The 22,245-nt window shown below is 49.1% G+C and overlaps 1 protein-coding gene across 7 annotated transcripts in view; it reads right to left on the reverse strand.

The window, feature by feature from the left end:
- SEPTIN4 (septin 4) overlaps window positions 1-18,386 on the reverse strand; it is a 30,302-nt gene extending 11,916 nt beyond the window's left edge. For 2 of the 7 annotated variants that reach the window (XM_005668982.4, XM_021067277.2), the window contains exon 1: window positions 361-467. In XM_005668982.4, coding sequence (XP_005669039.1) covers window positions 361-363 — 3 coding nt within the window. In that variant the 5' untranslated portion in view covers window positions 364-467. Of the gene's footprint in view, window positions 1-360; window positions 468-13,978; window positions 13,987-14,632; window positions 14,772-15,151; window positions 15,197-15,409 lie in introns of those variants that run through there. The other 5 variants (XM_084984982.1, XR_014821257.1, XR_014821256.1 and 2 more) reach the window with 5 other exon arrangements.
- Between the last annotated feature and the right edge of the window lie 3,859 nt (window positions 18,387-22,245).

The following is a 22,245-nucleotide window of genomic DNA, read 5'->3' on the forward strand; positions in this document are numbered from 1 at the left end:
TGGCCCTGGCAAGGGCGGGGACCCTCACCTCCTCTCCTGCCTGACGCGTCCTCCCCAGCCCAACCTGCGCGCGTCCCGGCCGGCGCCTCCTCCCCACCCAGCATGGACCCACCCCTTCATCCAAGAACGCGGGCAGCACCCGGGGAGCGGGAGCCCACTCTGGGTCCGCTCAGATCAGAAGCAGAAACTTGGAAGCAGCGACGCAGCGCCGACCGCCAACAGCGACAGCCTGTGCTTGCGGCGGGCGACAGCGCCTCCCGCCCCGCACAGCCAGGGCTGCGGCGCCGCGGGTCTAGGCGAAGCCGCCCGGGAACTGCGGGCCCCGCGCGCCCGGCTCAGCCCCGCGCCCGCCGGCCTTACCATGGCTGCAGCCCGGGCCGGGCCGGCTCCGCCTGGACAGCGCCCGAGCGACCCGCTGCGGGACCTGCGTGCAGACCTCGCCACACCGCCTGCCCCCGCCCGCCGCCGGGAGAGCGGACCGGCCGGGGGCGGGGCCCGGCGGCAGGGGCGGGGCGGGGCGGGGCCTGCATCTCCGCGGAGCTGGGCACAGGCTCAGGCCGAGCAGGGGTCGGCCGGCCTGAAGGTGGGCCTTGCGGCTCTCCACCCCCCGCGGCACGGTTGCCGAGAGGCGCTCGGGACGGGGCTGGGTCCGTCACCTGGCTCTTCCCTACTCAAACCCTAAAGAGTGGCCTGAACCGGCAGCGCAGCACCTTGGAGGCTTGAGTCAGTCCCCCCCCACCCCCAAAAAAAGAAGGGCCCACCTGGCAACCCCGGGAGAAGCCTTTGGAAGGAGAGATTTTGCCCCACGGGTTGAAGTTGCCAGGGAGAGTCTACAAGGTTTGCAGGAACTGAACCCCGCTGATGTCCAAGTTACCGATTGTCTATTCACCTCCTAAAATGGAACGACAATCTCCACCTCCACCCAGGTGGTGAAGAACCGAGAGAGGAAGCTCCCTTCCTGCAGGACCCTAGATGGAAGAGGAACGCGGATTTGCTGCATAAATTATCCTGGGATCATCTGCTGGAAGAATGGAAGGGGAGAGGCTGAATGGCCTTTCCCGTGCAGTGGAGCCTGGCCTGGGGCTGTGGAAGGTGGAAGGGCCTCAGGAGAGGCCATGCTGGGCAAGCAGGTGAGATGCTGTGGAGACAGATGCTCCAGCGGCTTTAGAGGCATTAGTGGCTCATAAAGGTCAGCAGCAGCTCGAAGGAAGTACGTACTTAGCGGGTGGGGATTTCCTGAGCTAATACAGGTCTGAGCTGGTCAAGCTTCAGTGGAAATTTCCAGAAGCATACTCCACACTAACTTCCAAGAGTCTTCTCCCAGCCCAGACTGACTGGCTTGAATATGCTTTGGACAAAACCGAGGCAACAGGCATGCCCCCTCTGTTGGTAGAAGTGCCAGAGGCCTGCCTACTGTATTTCAGTCTGATCTAATGACCCAATAGTCTTGGTTGGGACCCATCAAAACTCAGCAGAAGGAGGGGGCCTGGGTACAGCAGGTGAGATAAGGCTCAGAAAATATGGGGCTGCTATTGGCGATGTTATTGAATATCTGGCACTGATGGGCTAGAGGACAGAAGAATATCACTGCTTAAAGAAATCAGGGGCATTCATGAGCTTATAAGATGAGGAAAACATGCTAGCTGGGTGTCCTCACTTCACCTCTCTGGGCCTGCCTCCATACCTGAAAATGAGGGATTAAACTGTGCTAGGGATCAGCAGCTTGATTCCTATGAGAAGCGACCCCTGAAGATATAGGAGTTTCTTGAAAAAGGCCCAGGTTAGATCAGGAGATCTGACACAATATTCAGGAAAACAAAGACATAAAGGAGTTTCTTTAGAGAGAAACCAGTGGCTATTGGGAGTCTGCACAAACAGCAGGACTTGCCGCCATCAGACCCAAATGTCAGAAGGCTACAACAAAGCCCTACTCTTGGGAACTAGCTGCAGGCCACTTGTATCCATGTACACACACATAAGAATACCTCTCGGGTTCTTCTATCATCAGTCTGTGAGGCCTGGCCTGGGGGTGCTGGGCCCAGGGGAGAAAGTCTACAGCAAGGAAGACAGGCCCCATCACAAAGCCTTGTTTTCCACAGTCATAACATCCCTCCTCGGGGTTCCCCTTGTGGCGCAGTGGTTAACGAATCCGACTAGAAACCATGAGGTTGCAGGTTCGATCCCTGGCCTCGCTCAGTGGGTTAAGGATCTGGCGTTGCTGTGAGCTGTGGTGTAGGTTGCAGACGCGGCTCGGATCCCATGTTGCCTTGGCTGTGGTGTAGGCCGGCGGCTACAGCTCTAATTAGACCCCTAGCCTGGGAACTTACATATGCCGCGGGAAGCGGCCCTAGAAAAGGCAAAAAGACGAAACAAACAAACAAACAAAAATCCCTCTTCCTCCACTTCAGGCTGATGTCCAAGTGTGGACATAGATGCCTCTCAGCTAGCTCATCCTCAGCTGCACTTGCAGTCACAGCTCTGCTGTGGCACCTGCTGCCCAGGCTCCAGAGAGCACTGTGTTTCCTAAGACATGTTGGTGCCATCTTTGAAGCAAGTGAGGCCCCAAGAGAGGCTAAGGACTGTGGAACTCATCTCTAAGCCAAATATCTTAGGGTCTTGATGGTCTCAGGCCCAACACGAGGCATGAGCATGCTGGGCAAAATACAAGACACGTTGGGTCACTCTTCCTACACAACGCCACATGCTAATCCTACAGGAATTCAAGGGTCTCCAAAAGAACTTGGCCTGGGAATAAGCTCCCATGCCAGCTTCGGCAATTATCTCACTGCCTGAAAGTCTCTTCCTCTCCCTGTGTTTCTGTCTGCTCCCCACCCCACCCCAGTGAAAGAGGGGACCATTCTACCCTCAACTCCAGCTCTCTGTAGAGTCTGACACTTGGTCAGAAGCAGGGCTGAGACAGAGCAGCCCTTGGGTGAGTCACTGACCACTGAGCACTATCTCCACCTCCAGCCAGCAGGTGGCCTGGCCAATCTTGCCTCAGTGCCCCTCAGTACTTGAAGCTCTCTAGAAATTCAATATCCGGAGTTCCCGTCGTGGCGTAGTGGTTAACGAATCCGACTAGGAACCATGAGGTTGCGGGTTCGGTCCCTGCCCTTGCTCAGTGGGTTAAGGATCCGGCGTTGCCGTGAGCTGTGGTGTAGGTTGCAGACGCGGCTCGGATCCCGCGTTGCTGTGGCTCTGGAGTAGTCCAGTGGCTACAGCTCCGACTGGACCCCAGCCTTGGAATCTCCATATGCCGCAGGAGCGGCCCAAGAAATAGCAAAAAGACAAAAAAAAAAAAAAAAAAGAAATTCAACATCCCACCAGGCACTGGGGTCCTTGACTAGAGTCCAATTTCCGGGGCACTGCTGAAGTGGGGTATTCAAGCCAAATGTCTGGAGCGTTGACACTTGGCTTGCACAGAGGGTGACTCTTCTGGAAACTCTTCTCAGCAGCCACAGCCCCAGCCTGCTGTCCTGAGTTCCCTCACAGGCCGACATGGTCTGTACGGAAAGCCTCCTGGCCCCCTCCACTGGATCCTCTCTGCCTACCCATAGGTGAAGGGTGTGTGGCACGGAGATGTCAAACAAGGATGATGCACTTGGGCCAAGCCAGGACTCAGGTTCAAAGTCAAGAATAAAGCGTGATTACCACAGGAAATCAGTATTCGTGATTAATCAGGAAATCTGCCTGACTAGCATGGCCACTTTTGCCTCTCGGTAGCAGACTTCCTTAAGTGGGACAAGAGCTAATAATACCCCCACCGGAGAGGTGATGAGTCAGTGATGATATAGTCAGAGAGCCCTGGTGGAGCCAAAGGGCTATCGCTGGGTTGTGTCTTTCAAGGAAACCTTAGACAGTCTGTCCAGCAAGGTCTGTGCGGAGGCAAGAAACCTAAATACCCGAAGCCCCACTCCTTCCCTTATTGTTCTCCAGTGTCCCATGTTCCTGGGGCAGGCATGAGATGTGGGTGGCAAAGTCAGGGAACATGGTGTTTCCTGGCACCTGCTGAATGACTGCAGCAAGGGACAGTTCCAGAGCAGGCAGGGTGATAGAAGCCAGCCAGAGGGCCTGTCCAACATCCTTTCTGCATCAGGGCAGGGCACAGGAGGCTCAGGGATGGAAGGGCTTACACATCACCTAATACCACTACTCTTGGCGTGTCTGACTCCCTACAGATCCCCTCCCTTGAATATCTCCTATGGCCAAAAACTCACTGACTCTAACACATGCCCTTCAATCTTTGGGTGGTAAGTTACCAAGGTGTTCATTATGCTGAGTCAAAATTCTCCCCTTGGCCTTTACCCTCCGAGTGCCTCCATGCTAGAAGTTTTGCTGACTCATTGCACTGCACTTTGTTTGTCCTTTCAAGTGACCCATCTGTATACTTTGCTCTCCAAATTAACCACAAGCCCCTCAAGGACAGGGAGTATGTTTTCTATTTTAACCTCTACTCACTGCAGCTCAGCTCACATGTCATGTGATGTCTGCCTGGGTGACCTGGCCTCTGCCCCTAGGAGATGTCTGATCAATCTGAATTGACCGAAAGGGTTCATTGATCAGTTTCCACTCTGATTCTGGAGTACAGACAAGCCTTGAGGCTCTAGGCTTTGCTGACCCATAAAATGACCTTCATTCTGACCATTTACCAGCTCACACCTACCTCCCAGTCTCTTAGTTCAAATGTACACACACTGATGTTACCCATCACTAAAACCTTTCCTCTCACAATTCCTTTTCTTTTTTTTTTCCTGTCTTTTTTAGGGCCACACCCATGGCATATGGAGGTTCCCAGGCTGGGGGTCGAACAGGAGCTCTAGCTGCTGACCTACACCACAGCCACAGCAACACCAGATCCAAACTACATCTGTGACCTACACTACAGTTCACAGCAATGCCAGATCCTTAACCCACTGAGTGAGGTGAGGGATCAAACCTGTGTCTTCACAGATGCTAGTCAGATTCGTTTCTGCTGAGCCGTGACGGGAACTCCTCCTCTCACAATTCTTGATATCTAAAGGTGCTGATGAAATATTATGAAGCTATCTTCCAGGAATGTGTGACTACAGAAAAAAGATTTATATACCACATATGAACACTGGGGCAAGATGCTTCCAAAATGCTCCTAGCTTTGATGAGCAAGCTCTGGGCCTCAGTGTTTTCATCTGTGAAGTAGGAAGAAATCTATGAAGATTCACTAAGGCAACACACTTGGCATTGGTATAATCACTAAAATGAATGGTAGTTATTATCTCAGATAATACCAAAACTGTCAACACCAAACCAGCAACTGTCAGCTGTGACTATGTCACATGCCTTCCCTCCAAAGAATAAGGCATGTGTAATGGGTGTAGAGGGATAGGAGAAAAGCCTTAAAGTGACATTGGAAAGACTGTTATAAGAGACAAAGGCAGATACTACATAATGATCAATCCAAGAAGAAGATATAAAAATTGTAAATATAGGAGTTCCTGCTGTGATACAGTAGGTTAAGAATTTGACTGAGGTAGCTTGGGTTGCTGTGGCAACACAGTTTCAATCAGCAACCCAACACAGTAAGTTAAGGATCCAGCATTGCTGCAGCTGTGGTGTAGGCTGCAACTGTGGCTTGGATTTGATCCCTGGCCTGGGAACTTCCATATACTGTGGATGCAGGGAAAAAAAGTAAAGATATACACACTCAATATAGAAGGCAAATGTTAACAGAAATAAAAGGAGAAATTGACAGTAACACAATAATAGTGGGGGACTTTAACACCCCGCTCACATCAATGAAAAAAATCATCCAGACAGAAAACCAATAAGGAAGCATAGGCCATACATGACACATTAGACCAAATGGACTTAACTGATACTTATAAAGTTTTCTATACAAAGCCACAGAATACACATTCTTTTCAAGTACACATGGAACATTCTCCAGGATAGATCACATCCTGGGCCACAAAGCAAGCCTTAGTAAATTTAAGAAAATTGAAATCACATCAAACATCTTTCCAACCACAACACTATGAAATAAACTACAAGGAAAAAACCCTGCAAAATCCACAAACATGTGGAGGCTAAAAAAATATGCTACTAAACAACCACTGGATGAATGGATCACTGAAGAAACCAAAGAGGAAATAAAAAAAAAAGACAAATGAAAATGAAAGCATGTTGGTCCAAAGCCTATGGGACACAGCAAAAGCAGTTCTAGGCGTTCCCTGGTGGCTCAGTGGAATAAAGATCCAGGATTGTCACTGCTGAGGCTCAGGCTGCTGTGTGGTGCAGGTTCAGTCCCTGGCTCTGGAATGTCTATATGCCCTGAGTGTAGCCAAAAAAAAAAAAAAAAAAGTTCTAAAAGGGAAGTTTATAGCAACCTAAGTTTACCTTAGGAGGAGTTCCCGTGGTGGCACAATGGTAATGAACCCAACTAGTATACATGAGGACATGGGTTTGATCTCTGGCCTTGCTCAGTGGGTTAAGGATCCAGCATTGCTGTGAGCTGTGGTATAGGCTGAAGACATGGTTCAGCTCTGGCACTGCTGTAGCTGTGGCGTAGGCCAGAAGCTACAACTCCAACTCGACCCCTAGCCTGCAAACTTCCACATGCCACAGGTGTGTCCCTAAAAAAGATGAAATAATAACAATAATAATAATTACCTTGGGAAATAATCTCAAATAAACAACCTAATCTTACACCTAAAGCAACTAGAGAAAGAATAAACAAAACCCAAAGTTGGGAGAAGAAATCATAAAGATCAAAGCAGAAATAAATGAAATAGAGACTAAGAAAACAATAGGAAAGATCAAGTAAACTAAAACCTGGTTCTTTGAAAAGATAAACCTTTAGCCAGGAGTTCCTATTGTGGATCAGCAGTTAATGAACCTGACTAGTATCCATGAGGATGTGGGTAATTCCCAGCCTCACTCAGTGGGTTAAGGATCCAGTGTTGCTGTCGGCTGTGGTGTAGGTCACAGACATGGCTTGAATTTAGCACTGCTGTGGCTGTGGTGTAGGCTGGCAGCTACAGCTCAGATTCGATGCTTAGCCTGCAAACTTCCATATACCGAGGGTGTGACCCTAAAAAATAAATAAATAAATAAAAATTTAGCCACACTCAAAAAAGTGGGGGAGGGGAGAGGACCCAAATCAGTAAAATTAGAAATGAAAAAGAGGAGTTCCCGTGGTGGCGCAGAGGTTAACGAATCCGACTAGGAACCATGAGGTTGTGGGTTCGGTCCCTGCCCTTGCTCAGTGGGTTAAGGATCCGGCGTTGCCGTGAGCTGTGGTGTAGGTTGCAGATGCGGCTCGGATCCCGAGTTGCTGTGGCTCTGGTGTAGGCCAGTGGCTACAGCTCCGATTCAACCCCTAGCCTGGGAACCTCCATATGCCGCAGGAGCGGCCCAAGAAATAGCAAAAAAAAGACAAAAAAAAAAAAAAGAAAAAAAGAAATGAAAAAGAAGTTACAGGAGTTCCCTTCATGGCTCAGTGGTTAGCAAACTCGACTAGCATCCATGAGGACACAGGTTCGATCCCTGGCCTTGCTCAGTGGGTTAAGGATCCGGCTTTGCTGTGAGCTGTGGTATAGGTTGCAGGCGCGGCTCAGATCTGATGTTGCTGTGGCTGTGGTGCAGGCTGGTGGTTACAGCTCCAAATCAACACCTAGCCTGGGAACCTCCATATGCTACAAGTGAGGCCCTAAAAAGCAAAAAAAGAAAATACAGTCTATTCAGTAAACGGTTCTGGGAAAACTGAACGTGTAAAAGAATGAACATGTAAAAGAATGAAATTAGAACATTCTCTCACACCATACACAAAAATAAACTCAAAAATGGATTAAAGATCTAAATGTAAAACCTAAAACTCTAAGAGAAAAACAGGCAGAACACTTTTAGACATAAATCTCAGCAATATCTTTTTGGATCCATCTCCTAGAGCAATGGACATAAAAATAAAAATGAACAAATGGGACATAATTAAGCTTAAAAGCTTTTTGGGAGTTCCCGTCGTGGTGCAGTGGTTAACAAATCCGATTAGGAACCATGAGGTTGCGGGTTCGGTCCCTGCCCTTGCTCAGTGGTTAACGATCCGGCGTTGCTGTGAGATGTGGTGTAGGTTGCAGACGCGGCACGGATCCCGCGTTGCTGTGGCTCTGGCGTAGGCTGGCGGCTACAGCTCCGATTAGACCCCTAGCCTGGGAACCTCCATATGCCGCGGGAGCGGCCCAAGAAATAGCCAAAAAAAAAAAAAAAAAAAAAAAAAAGCTTTTTGCATAGCAAAGGAAACCATAAACAAAATGAAAAGACAACCTATAGAATGGGAGAAAATATTTGCAAATGATGTGACCAACAAGGGTTTAATTCCCAAAATATACAAACAGCTCATATAGCTCAATATAGCTCAATATAAAAAAAAAAAACCCAACTTAATAAAAAAAAGAAAACCTAAATAGACATTTCTTCACAGAAGATATATGGATGGCTAACAAGCACGTGGAAAATGCTAAACATTGCTAATAATTAGGGAAAGGCAATTCAAACCACAATGAGGTGACACCTCACATGTATCAGAAGGGCCATCATCAAAGTCTGCAAATAATAAATGCTGGAGAGATGGAGAAAAAGAAATCCTCCTACACTGTTTGTGGGAATGTAAAGTGTTACAGCCACTATGGAGAACAGTATGGAAATATACCTTAAAAAACTAAAAATAGAGTTACTATATGATCCAACAATCCCACTCCTGGGCATATATCCAGACAAAATCGTAATTTGAAAAGGTACATGCACCTCAATGTTGATTGCAGCATCAGTTGCAACAGCTACAATATGGAAGAAACCTAAATGTCACTGAGAGATGAATAGATAAAGATGTGGTGTGTGTGTACAGACATATATAATGGAATATTACTCAGCCATGAAAAAGAATGAAATAATGCCATTTACAGCAACATGGATGGACCTAGAGATTATAATACTAAGTAAAGTCAGACAAAGACAAACATATCACTTACATGTGGAATCTAAAAAAAAAGGAGACAAATGAACTTATTTACAAAACAGAAATAGACACATAGACATAGAAAACAAACTTATGGTTACCAAGGGGGAAAGGGGGTGAGGGATAAATTAGGATGTTGGAATGAACACGTACACAGCACTGTATATAAAATAGATAGCCAACAAAGACCTACTGTATAGCATATGGAACTCTACTCAATATTTTGTAACAACCTGTAAGGGAAAAGAATGTGAAAAAGAATATATATATATATATAACTGAATATGACATACGTATATGTGTGTAACTGAATCACTGTGCTGTATAACAAACTAACATGACATTATAAATAAACTATAGGTCAGGGACTTCCCATTGTGGCTCAGTGGGTTACAAACCTGACTAGTATCCATGAGGATGCAGTTTCGATCCCTGGCCTCACTCAGTGGGTTAAGTAAGGATTTGGCGTTGCTGTGAGCTGGCATAGGTCACAGACATGGCTCGGATCCCGCTCTGCTGTGGCTGCAGCTCCAATTCGACCCCTAGCCTAGCCTGGGAACTTCCATATGCCACAAGTACGGCCCTAAAAAGAAAAAAATATCAACTATGCTTCAGTAAAAATTAATAGATAAGGATCTCCCATCTTGGCTCAGCGGTAACAAACCCGACTAGTATCCATGAGGATGCGGCTTCAATCCCTGGCCCCGCTCAGTGGGTTAAGGATCTGGCACTGGTGTGAGCCGTGGTGTAGGTTGCAGATGGCTCGCATCCCTCTTTGCGGTGTAGGCCAGATTCGAGCTGTGGTATAGGCTACAGCTCCAATTCGACTCCTGGCCTGGGACTTCCCTATGCCGTGGGTGCAGCCCTAAAAAAAAAAAAAAAAAAAGATAAAAAAATAAGTAAATAGACAGACAGTCGGACAGAGTGACAGTGGAATGACCATGCTGCCACCAACTGTGCAGTCAGCTTCTCTAGCTAGACACCATTCTATCTCTACAGGTCTTGGTTTCAAACTTACTGAACCCAATTCCCCAAAATGGCCACTGCTGAGACCCCTGGAGCTGGATGACTCTGCCTGTGGTGATGCGCCAAGGAACTGACAGGCTGACCCAGTCCTCCCACCTCCAGGGTCAGAGTCTGCGCTTCCTTCAGGAACTGCCTTGCATTCTGTTCCCCTGCCAGGCTTTCTTCAGCCCCCAAGGTGCAGCTGTCTTCGCTTCTCCCCTCACAGCTGCCGGGCCAAAGGCAGCTGAGCAGAGGAGGGTGAAGGGACACGGTCATTTCTGTCACTCGGGACAGCCTCTCTCTGGCTGAACAGCTGTCAGGATGGCTTCTACATTACAGATTTGCTTCCTCATCCAAGTATGCATCCTGCCCTCTGAAGCCAAGGCTCGCCAGTCCACTCCGGCCCCTGTCTCTCTTCTTACTTGAAAAACCCACCATTTCAAACACCACCAAATTACTCCGACAGAAATATGCAATGCTGGAGATGGTTCCAGGAAAGGAAACAAGTAGCTTCTGGAAATACCCTAGACAGTCCAAAATGGATGTGGCACATTCTTCCCTATTTGGGCAGAACAACAAAAAAAAAAAAACAACAAAGGGAATCTGGTCTCAGATCTGCCATCACGCCCAGAAGGAAGGCATCACCTTTTCCTGCCCTCATTTTATAGGCGGAAGGAGGAATCAGCTCAGGTCTCCTGGTGGAGGTAGGACATTGGCCCCCTGCCTTGTTCGTCCAGAGGCTCTCGTGGAGACACACCACACCACCTGGCCTATGGTGACCACCTGTCCCCGTTTGCTCAGGACTCAGGGAGTTCCCAGGGCACAGGACCTCCAATTCTAAAGTCAGGAATGTCCTGGGCAAACCCTGATGAGTTGGTCAACCTAGCCTGTCTCCAAAATAGCAAGTCTGGGCCAGAGCTCATCTGCCTCCCATCCTGCTCTGGACTTGGCTGCCTAAGGTACCATCTGACAGGAAAAGCAGCGAGGTAGCTGCTATGAAAAACCTCCCAAGGTGCCCTGCCCTATTTTTAACAGCTCTGCTCCATCCTTTCAACAACCCCCTTTCCTCTCAACTATGAGACACTGTACAAAGCAAGAGAAAAGGAGGGGATGAAAAGATGGTTCTGGGGTTCCTTCCAGACAGCCCCTATCTTAGGGTTCAATTAACATCCCCAGGAATGCAGAGCATCCCTGCGCTGCTCTTCGGCTCTGGGTTCCTCTTTACTGAGTTAGTCCACCTGACAAAGCTTCCCTGTGGCTCAGGAGCCAACGTGGGGTGGGGGGGCACTGACTGTTCCACCCCCAGGGCCAAACAACATGTCACCCTAAAGCTACTCAAGTCTGACTTAGGTATCACTGACACAGCCTCCTCTGGTTCCTGGCCTATTTTCCAGAGTTGGTTTCTTGCATAATTGATAGACAGAGCAGGGGGTAAACCACCTTGTCCCTTGACAACCTGAGGCATCAGAGCCATGGGCCAGTGGGTTGGGTGCCTTGAGGACACAGGATCTTGGAGGCAGGGCAGCCCCGCCCAACAAGAGCTGCTTTATTCCAGGGAATTCCCCAGGGCTGTGTGAGAAGCCAGCCCCCGCTGACCCCACAGGGCACCCGCAGGACCTTCCTGTTGAGCTTCTGCTAGTTCTGACACACACACACACACACACACACACACACACACACACACACACACACCATCAGGAATGTTCCCTCAGTCCAGCTTAACCTCCTCCGGGAAGACTCTAGCCCCGAATGTCCCAATCCTAGGATGAGAAGCATCTGTCCATCCTGCTCCTTAGACAAAGGGTCTTGAGCGTCTGCCTGGGAGGAGACGGACACTCAGAGATGGTCTCAGTCACGCTCTGTCCCCAGCTGTGGACCCAAAAGGGCCTGTGAAGCTCAACAACAAACATGCTGCCGTCCACAGCCAGGCGGACCACCAGAGAATTTCTGTTGGGAATGGAATCTGGAGCAGACTCCGCAGTCAACCATTCCTAGATGAAAGGAGCCAGAGGCCCTGGACACCAGCACCACAGCGTCTCCACCCTGGGACCGCCTGTGGGCCGTGCAGCCTAGGGGACGGTCTGAGGAAGGCCTGGCTCTTGCACGCTCTGCGAGGAGAGCACCAGGCCACCTCCATAGCTCCATGCCACCTGCTTCCAGAGATGCAGAGAAGACCAGCGGGCCCCGCTGCCTGGGAGTCTTCTCTTCCCCACTTCTAGGGAGCAGCTCTGCTGCTGAACAGCGCTGGAGAGCTGCAATTATCGAGACAGCACAAGAGCTATTTTGGGAAGGAACCGTCCCGCTGCCAAGGCTTTTGACTTCCTAGACTAAAACAAGATGCAAAAGGAAAGGGCATGAGGGTGGAGAAGAACAGGGAGGAAATTTCTCTGGCAAGAGCATCATCTCCTGAAAGAGGGGAAATACTAGCCCCTTCCCAAAGATATAGACTTGCATTAAAGGGTGAGCAAGAGGCTGGCTGTTAGGATGTCCCCGGCTTTGGGAAGGAGCGGGTGGCCTGACCACCTCCCCCCAGTCCCCTGCTGACTCCCTCTCTCTTAAGATCCTCCAAGAGCACTTCTTCAGTCTACTGTAGTTATTTGGACATTTGAGCACCGACTACTTCATATTGTTGTTTCAATGTTTCCTGTCCCTGTGTTATCTCCCCATCCAGATGGTAAGTTTCTCAAAGCCAAAGCATGTGTGTGGCTTCAGTGTCTTCTCCAACAGCGCCTTGCAGGGCGCTAAGCATCTGAACAGTAACTGTTTATGGAAGGAAGGGAGAAAAGGAGGAAGGACGGAAGGAAGAAGGAAAGGCAGGAGGGAGAGAAGGATTTACCGTCTCTCACCGAGATCATCTCTAAAAGTAGCTGCTCACACCCACAGCTGAGCTCAGGGCCCAGGACTAGATAAGCAGCCATGGCAGAGGGAGTGGCAGCTGCATTTCTGGCGCCTCCCCTGCAGCTGTCCCGTTATCCAAGCTCAGGCTGTTCTCCTCACACACAATGCCCACCCCCACCCCCCGCCACCTCATCTGTTTACCATCTGTAGTCAACTGTCCATCCAGAGCTCGTCTATGCATGGGACCCATCAGAGGCCATGCTGGAGAGATACGGCAAGAGAAATGATGAAGGCAGAAGAGCTTGGACTTTTTTTTTTTTTTTTTTTTTTTTTTTTTTGTCTTTTGTCTTTTTAGGGCCGCACCCGAGGCATATGGAGGCTCCCAGGCCAGGGGTCAAATCGGAACTGAAGCTACACCACAGCCACAGTAACCCTGGATCCGAGCCATGTCTGAGACCTATACCTGAGCTCACAGCAACGCTGGATCCTCAACCCACTGAGTGAGGCCAGGGATCGAACCTGTGTCCTCATGGATACTAGTCGGGTTTGTTAACCACTGAGCTACGACGGGAACTCCTAGCTTGGACTATCTTTAACAAACATGGGCCAAGAAGAATGAGAGTACTTATGGGAACAATGCATGGTGAAATCAGGACGCTCTTGGCCAAATTCAGGACACAGGGCTGCCAAGAGCAGGGTTCACCTTGTGCCTTTCCAAGCTGAGGACTCAAATAGTGTGTAACCCAGAAAAGCGTCCCCTTTCTGGAGTTCCTGAGGCTGGAGAGGGGCGAGCCAAGTGGGGATGGAGCCTATGGATCCCAGACTGCCTCCGACAGTGCACCTGGCAGAATTTGTTTGCCAAACCTTTCTCTCCAGTGTTGCAACTAGCTCTCATACTTTTATGCAAATGCCCCTCTAGGGAGATGCAGCCCCATAGGTGCACAGCTTGGCAAGTGGAACACAGGCTAGATTTCTATCCCTGCTTGCCCTCTCTGCCAGGTGCACTTGTGCAGTGAACTACCTGCCCAACCATGGGCAGCAGCTCCGTTCTGTCTCCTTTCACGTCTGCTTCCATTAAAGGGTAAGAGAGGGACTTGGATAAGGGGGAGCATAGGAAGACTGGAAGTAACTTCCCAGGGGCGTTCTTACCTCCTCATCTGTCATAATGGAGAAAGTAGAAGCCAGGCATTCCCAGGGGCGGCAAATGGAATTCAGAGAGTGCCAACAGGGGAGGAAAAAGAGAATTTTACTGAAGCTGTCCAGCGGTCTTGGGCATAACCTGGTCCAAATTCCTTCCTAATGCAAGTGGCCCAAATAACAACAGCTAGCATTTACGGAGTGCTCACTGTTGCCAGGCACCATGCTAAGAGCTTTACATGCAGTAGCTTGCTGAGTCCTCACCAGAACCTTAAGAGGAAGCCATTAACAGATGGGGAAACTAATGACTGGAGAGGTCAAATAGCTTACCCAAGGTCACAGTCAGAGAATAGCAGGCACAGGACTCAAATCCAGTAATATAACTCCAGAGTCTATACTCTAAAAACCTCCTTTATGGAGCTTTGCTCCCCCTGAGGGGCAAGGCTGCTGGCGGGGATTGGATGGCATTCCTGGGGCTCTCTCCTCTCTAGAAACATCCTCTTCCCGAGCCCTGACCTCCCTTGTGCTCACAAGGTTGGAGCATGTTTGGACCCACAACACTTGAAGCAGGAATTCCTTGCTGCTAAGATGCTCTGTATTAGGACTGGTCCCCACCTTCCCTCCCAGTGGAGAGGTCAAGAGTACAAAGTGAGTAGAGGGGGTTACCAGGCTCTGGGGATTCTAGAGTTGGCTGCAGGACCCACTGATGTCCTCGAGGCATGTGCCTAGATATCCCTGGAGATCCTACTTGGGCAGCAGCCAGTAAGTACCTCCCAGGTCCTGGGATGGGGGCTGGAGGAGAGTTCTGAGGAAGCAGAGAAATACACAGGGAGATCTCTCAACCTGAATTAGTTTGGAGTCGGCCCTGAGTAGCACTGTGAAGCAGGTGGTTTGTCTTGGTGGGGCTTTTGTTTGCTTTTTATCACATGGTAGACAAGACCAGCTAATCGGAAAGGTCACGGGCTTAAATTGATCTCTATTCCAAAAGTGACTATTTCCCATTAAAAGGAGACTCTGGAGTATGAAAAAAAAAAGGGCTCCGGGTCCCAAAGGAACAACTCTAATGACAGAATTTTAGGCAAAACCCCAGCATGTGCCATCCTGAAAGATGCAGAGGCTACCCTCCCGCTTGACCCCCTGCCTCCCGACCCCAGACCATGGACCCACAGGAGGGAAAACACAGACCTTTCAGCCACCAGATGACACGATTGTACATTTCCTCAGAGACATCTGAAAGTAACAGAGATTGCTGCTTTTTTTTGCCCCCGCTCTGTGGGATGCACCCCACCCCCCCCACCCCCACCACTTAACGTCTCCCGTTCTGGCTCCACATTTCTCCACCCAGAGGTGCCCTCAGCCCTTGAGGCTCTCCAAAAAGCGCCTCCAGCCGAGAGCTAAAGGTCACCTTCCCACTCTCCCTCTTTGCCCCCGCTGCCTTCGTACCACTGTTGATGCCTCTCCCTTCTTGGCGTCTAAGGCACAGGACACTTAGGTCCCACCTTCTTCACTTCGTTGCCGGAGTATTTGGGCGGACTTTATTCGCTTTACTAGCCCTCACCAGCCTTCACCTCAGCTCAGTTCTTCATCTCCACTCTCCCACCCTGCGAACCACTCTCTACTACCTTCCACTGAAAGGTTAAGCAGCGTTGCCTGGAAGAGTCAGTGCCTGACGCTGGCCCAAGCATCGTCATCGATGTCACTAGCTTGGAGCTCAGAGAAGCTGGTGGGGAAGGAATGGGGCAATGGGCTCCAGGATGCGTCTAACTTTGGCACTGCAGGAGGGCAGCTCTGAGGGTGTCTTTCTTGCCCACCCCAATGCCCCACCTCACTAAATCAGGGCCGCACCTGGGCAGTCTGCTTCTTCACATACCCAAGAAGAAAGCACTAAACCTTTGAATGGGCTGTTTGGAGGCATGCTTGGGGGCCTGTGGCACATCCCTTGATGGTGCCCGGCTTGGAGACTCTTTTGGCAGAGGCGGCGGTGGTGGTGATGGTGATGCTGCTGGTGCTGGTGGCGGTGATGGACTTGCCCTCCCTCTCGGAAACATCAGATCCTCACAGAAAGGGCTTGAGTCCATTTCAAAAAAGGGCAGTGAAGGGTCTAGGGGAGAAGGGGACTTAGGCTCGAAATCAGGTGTTGTTGACCAGCTTTGAGGCATTTCAATTTCAGGGTTGAGTAAGGCCCACCATGAACAGTCAGGCCCATACCTAGGTAAGGACCGAGGGGGTAAGGGCCGAGGGGTCAGTTCCAGTTCTGCATGGACAGAGGGCTTTCCGGAGGGCTCTGAATACGTGGATGCGGATCGTGGGGACCTAAAGACATTTCCTGAGGGTTTTTTGGTGTGCAGCTTATAGGTGGGCTCCGGAGTGGCAGACACAGACGATCTGTGGGGGCTCTCAGACACTGCTCGAGACGTCACATGGGAAGGCAACTGCACCGTCTGTCTCCCAGAGGAAATGGTGACCTTGCGGCCAGCCTCAGTGTCTCCTCGGATTGAGGACTTCACGTTGGCCTCCAGTTTTGATGACATTAAGACCTTTGGGGAGGGTTTGGTTTTGGGGTAGGCAGAATGCCTGTGGATAGACTCAGGCTCCGGGCGCGTAGAAACTCTGAACCCGCCATCGAAATCTTTAAGGACGGAGAGTGTGAGGGAGGATTCCAAGTTCCTATTTCTATGCAAGGCCTTGGGTTCTGTATAAATGGAGTTTTGACGGCTCATTTCCGACTCTTGGCAAGGGACTCTTCTCTGGGTTGTTCGATAGTCTGTATGGCTGCGGCTGCTGCTGTATTCTGGACTGGGGGGTCTCTTTGGAGATCTGGTACCAGCAGCAGTGGAACTCTTTTGAATGGGCTCGGTTTGGACTGCAGCATCCTTCGGGTAAACCAAACTCCTACGGCGACCTCTAACCCCTTGGGGACACTGGACCTTGGAGGGTGGGTCATCTTCTAAAATTGTCAAGTTATCCTTCTGGTCTACAAAACTCAACCGGCGAGACGATTTGGCATCTGAAAGTACGGAGTAGCGATTGCTGGCATCACGCCCTGGCTTGCTCTCACCCCCTCTCCTAGTTGATTCCTCTCTGGATGGACTAACGTTCCGTGGCACCTGGACATCAAAGGGAGCTGACCCCTGGGCTTGCTGCATCTTTTGAGGAAGAGAGATGTGGCGGTATGCTTCAGATTTTGACCGGGTCTCCATCCGAGAGCTGGGTGCTCCAGAGAGGCCAGGCCCAGTTTGGGTAGAGCTAGATCGTGGGTGGTCTGGTGTTGAATAGAAGATGGTGGGATGCCCAGCTTCTGATCTTCGAGGGGGTGAAGTGTTGATGGAGGCTGCGCCACTCCGCGGGCTGGAGGCAGGAACATACCCCTGTCCCCGATGAGGGCTTGTGTTCATAGTCTCAGCCCCTTTCTGTGCTGAAACTGCGACCTTGGACCCAACTTTATTTGTCTTGACCATATGATAGATGGTGCCTCTGTGGGTAGATCCCATATTTTACTGGCTGGCTTGTATTGAGGGTCCCAATGGAGCCTGAACATCTACCCTCGGTTTTAAAAGCTGCCGTTCTTGCATTCCCACAAAAGCAGCTGTTGTTCTCCAAGTGTCTCAAATAGTCCCCTTAGCTACCTGCCTGGTGATGTCACAAAGGAAGGAGCCCCCTGTCTAATATCCTAGCCTACCGCCACAACTCATCAGAGAACCTCAAGCAGTAACTGCAAGGAGGCTGTGGATTTGTCTTTGGGCACTGACAAAGCTTTGACGGAGTTCTTAGCAAACCCAGGATTTCCCTGGTGTATAAGGAAGGCTCTAGATCCTCCCTTCCTCTCCCCAAATTCTAGGAATTCCCAGACACACATCCAGAGAGAAGGAATCGGCCTGAATATCCTGCCAAGGCAAGGCTACTCAATCACACTGTGTGAGCCCCCCTTTTTAATAAGGTGTAAAGTTGTCCCAATTTGGTTTAGAACTGCCCTGTACACAGGCCAAAAGATAGAGCTCCAAAAGAAAAAAATATATAGAGCTCTGGTTTTTTACAGGTTTCACACAGGGCTTGGTTGACCCTGGGGTGAAAATCTAGGTTGCTCAAATCATAAAGGCTCACATTCTTGGCCCAGGAGTGAGTGTAGGATTACAGAAGAGATTTGGAGTTAGTCGTTGGTTTCAATCACAAATGGCTGTGTACTTTGGACAATTTTCTTGACTTGCCTGAGACTTGGTTTCTTCACCTGGAAACCACTGCCTGGTAGGTGCATGTCCCACAGTAAATACCAGTGTTGTTTTTCACGATCCCTCCCCCTAGTTCTCCTAAACAGCTAGACTCCAGTTCTTTCTCGATCTGAAGAGTGACTTTCCCACTTGGATAACCATTTTGGCTGAGAGAGACAAGGTCATCTTTCTCTCCCTTTCACGTGCTGGTTCTCTCTCCCACTGTCTGACACAGACCCTACCACATCCAAGATTCCACTATTGACCCTGAAGGGTCATGGCAGTTAGAGGATGGTCAGATTCATTGTTTCTGAATCTTTATATTCAGCCTTATCGGCATGAAATTAAATTTTTTTAAAAACCGGAGTTCCCATCGTGGCAAAGTGGAAATGAATCAGACTAGGAACTGTAGGTTTCAGGTTCAATCCCTGGCCTTGCTCAGTGGGTTAAGGATCCGGCGTTGCTGTGAGCTGTGGTGTAGGCTGCAGATGCAGCTCAGATCTGGCGTGGCTGTGGCTGTGGTGTAGGCTGGCAGCTAGAGCTCCGATTCGACCCCTAGCTTGGGAACTTCCATATGCCATAGGTGAGGCTCTAAAAAGACCAAAAAAAAAAAAAAAAAAAAAAAAAAGAAGAATATAAAATACTGGCCCGTGGGCCTACCAGCTCCCTAGCAAAGGGGCCCCAAAGGGGCCCCAAGGGCCTGGTTAGCCTTCTCTTGCAGCCCTTCTGCACCCTGCTCTCCACCTACACCCTAGACTGGGGAAGGAGCTTCGAGGGGGCTTCTGGGCCACCAGCCGGTTCCCTGCTTCCACGGTTGAAGTGATGCCACCAAGAAGAAATGAAAAATGCAAACTTCCCATTTCACTTCCAGAAGACAAGGTTGTTTATAATGGGGAAGGAAAACAGTAGGTGCTGAGCAAGATGATTGGCTCTGGAGGATCTGGCTTGATATCTTTAGCTTTCCCCACAAATACACCAGATATGAGACATGAAATAAAAGTAGAGTATCAAGAAAATGTCTCATTTTCAGAAGTTAAATTTTATCAAAGAGCTGCACAAAAGAAAAAACTATTGAAAAGTAGAATAGAACTCAAACTACCTAATTATCTACAAATTCCTCTGAGAGTCCCTGTTGTGGTACAGGGGAAACAAATCTGACTAGGAACCAAGAGGTTGCAGGTTTGATCCCTGGCCTCGCTCAGTGTTTGTTAAGGATCCGGCATTGCCATGAGCTGTGATGTAGGTCACAGACGCGGCTCGGATCCAGGGTTGCTGTGGCTGTGGCGTAGGCCAGCAGCTGTAGCTCCCATTAAACCCCTAGCCTGGGAACCTCCATACGCCGTAGTAGTAATAGCAAAAGTAAAAGAATGGGAGTTCCCATCGTGGCTCAGTGGTTAACGAATCCGACTAGGAACCATGAGATTGCGGGTTCGATCCCTGCCCTTGCTCAGTGGGTTAACGATCCCGCGTTGCCGTGAGCTGTGGTGTAGGTTGCAGACACGGCTCGGATCCTGCGTTGCTGTGACTCTGGTGTAGGCCGGTGGCTACAGCTCCGATCAGACCCCTAGCCTGGGAACCTCCACATGCCACGGGAGCGGCCCAAGAAATGGCAAAAAGACAAAAAAAAAAAAAAAAAAAGTAAAAGAAAGATGAAACCATAATAATTCACATCTGCCTTTGTCTCTTTTAATAAAAGAGTAAAGAGACAAAGGATGCTGCACCACAACAGGAACTCCTCAAATAAAATCCTTTGATTAAAAAATATATATATATATAGCATTTGGCTAACCATTATATCTTGTCTTATAGAAAAGGATAAAAGTGGAAGAGTAGTTACAGGTCAGCTATCTGGAGGACACTGAAGGTAAGCCAGGTTGAAGCGAAGATGGTTTACTGATTTATACTTATTCAATATCTTGTCATCATAAAATTGAGACTGGCTGATTTGAACAAAGCTTTCTTGTGAGACTGTACTTTAAATATGATGGTTTACTTAATTTGGTTGCCTAGGAGGTTCTATTTCTCTTTATAATTTGAATTTCCTCATCAACATGTAACATTAAATATGCTCTCACTCTTCTGATCTTATTAAAATCAGCTCCATTGTTTGAACAATTTTTTTGTATCTTTTTTTTCCTTCATTTTAGGGCCATGCCTGCAGCATATGGAATTTACCGGGCTAGGGGTCGAACTGGAGCTGTAGCTTCGGGCCTACACCACAGCTATAGCAACATAGGATCCAAGGCATGTCTGCGACCTACACCACAGCTCATGGCAATGCTGGATCCTTTAATCCACTGAGCAAGGCCAGGAATCGAACCTTCATCCTCATGGATACTAGTCAGTTCTTAATCCCCTGAGCCATGACCAGAATGCCCTAATTTCTTAAATTTTCTTAATGTTGGAGAAATAAACATTTTCCTTTCAGTGTCTGACTTCAGTACACGTAAACATAAAGGGTGATTTTAGCAAAAATGTTGCAAAACACAACACAGAATCTGGACATTCTCCTCGTCATGAATAGTTTAACTCTGTTAGTCTGAGACACAGGTGGATTCTTGGAGGGTGACTCTCACTTTTCTTGCTCTCTCTGCTGGCAAGAAAAGGTGAAGACAGGAGATCCCCTCACGGCTCAGCAGAAACAAATATGAGTAGGATCCATGAAGATGCAGGTTCAATCCCTGTCCTCCCTCAGTGGGTTAAAGATCCAGCGTGGCTGTGAGCTGTGGTGTAGGTTGTGGACACAACTCCGATCTCATGTTGCTGTGGCTGTGGCGTAGTCTGGCAGCTGCAGCTCCAGTTTGACCCCTAGCCTGAGAACCTCCATATCCGTTGAGTGCAGCCCTTAAAAACAAACAAAGAAAAAAAAGTGATGACAAACATAAAGCTATAGCATACTTTTATTTTGACTGAAAGGCATGTAGTGAGGTCAGGGATGGCCACTTGGTTTGTGGGCTCTGGAGCAGCCAGACTCCAAGAGGTCCCCAATGAGCCTCACTTTCTAGTATTCATGCTTTTATGTAGCCCCTTCCTTCTGAATCAGAGCTTTCCCCATGTAGAATGTAGCAGAAATGACAGTATGTGATTGCTGAGACTAGATCATCATGACACTGTAACTTTTGCCTTGGTATCTTGGATTTCTCACTCTGGGAGAAACCAGCTGCCCTATGGTGAGGACACTCAATGGGAGACCCATGTGGAAAGGGGCTGAGATCCCTAGTCAACGGCCAGGACGAATTTGCTAGTCATGTGAGTGAACCAACATGAAATGCACCCTACTGCAACCTTGTGAGAGACCCTTAGCCACAGCTGCCTAGCTGAGCCAATTCCAAACTCCTGACACACAGAAACTGTTGGAGAGAATAAATGGCTATTGTTGTTTTAAGTCTCTAAGCTTTGGAGGTGATTTCTTATGCATCAAAAGATTATGTAGAAGCCATTTCTCTAGCATCGCATTTCTCATTAACCCAGCACAGAGCCCAATATATAATAAGTCAGAATAGCAACTTACTATTGCAACGTACAAAGCATACTCTGAGATTCCCAACTGTTGAACTGATTGGAAAGCCAGGTCATTCTCTCCCTACAGATCAACTTCAAGATGAACAAAAGTTGCTTGGTGAACACAGAATTGGATTAAGCAGTTATTTAGTATGATGATCCACAAAGGGCAACACCCACCACAGCACACTGGGTGTACCTGCCAGGCAATTACCCACAATGCTTTAGGTGGGCATCCCCAGTGTCTAGCTCCTAAAGCTTCATTTTATTATGCTTCCCTTCTGTTAAATAGTTTTTCTTCGAGTTACAATGAAATTAATTTAATGGTTAATTATAATGATATTCTGGTCTTCTTCCCATTGATTTTCTTTTTTTTCTTTTTAGGGCCGCTCCTGCAACACACCTAAGTGCCCGGGCTAGCAGCTGAATCAGAGCTACAGCTGCTGGCTTAGGCCGCTGCCATAGCAACACGGGATCTGAGCCGCATCTGTGACCTACACTGCAGTTTGCAGCAACACTGGATCCTTAGCCCACTGAGCAAGACCAGGGATCTAACCTGCATCTTTGCTCTAA

The sequence above is a fragment of the Sus scrofa genome, chromosome 12 (genome assembly GCF_054392235.1).
Source record: "Sus scrofa isolate SSC_HxYL_T2T_F1_AM1 chromosome 12, Sscrofa_HxYL_maternal_Yorkshire_Landrace_v2.0, whole genome shotgun sequence".
Classification (NCBI taxonomy): Eukaryota; Metazoa; Chordata; class Mammalia; order Artiodactyla; family Suidae; genus Sus; species Sus scrofa.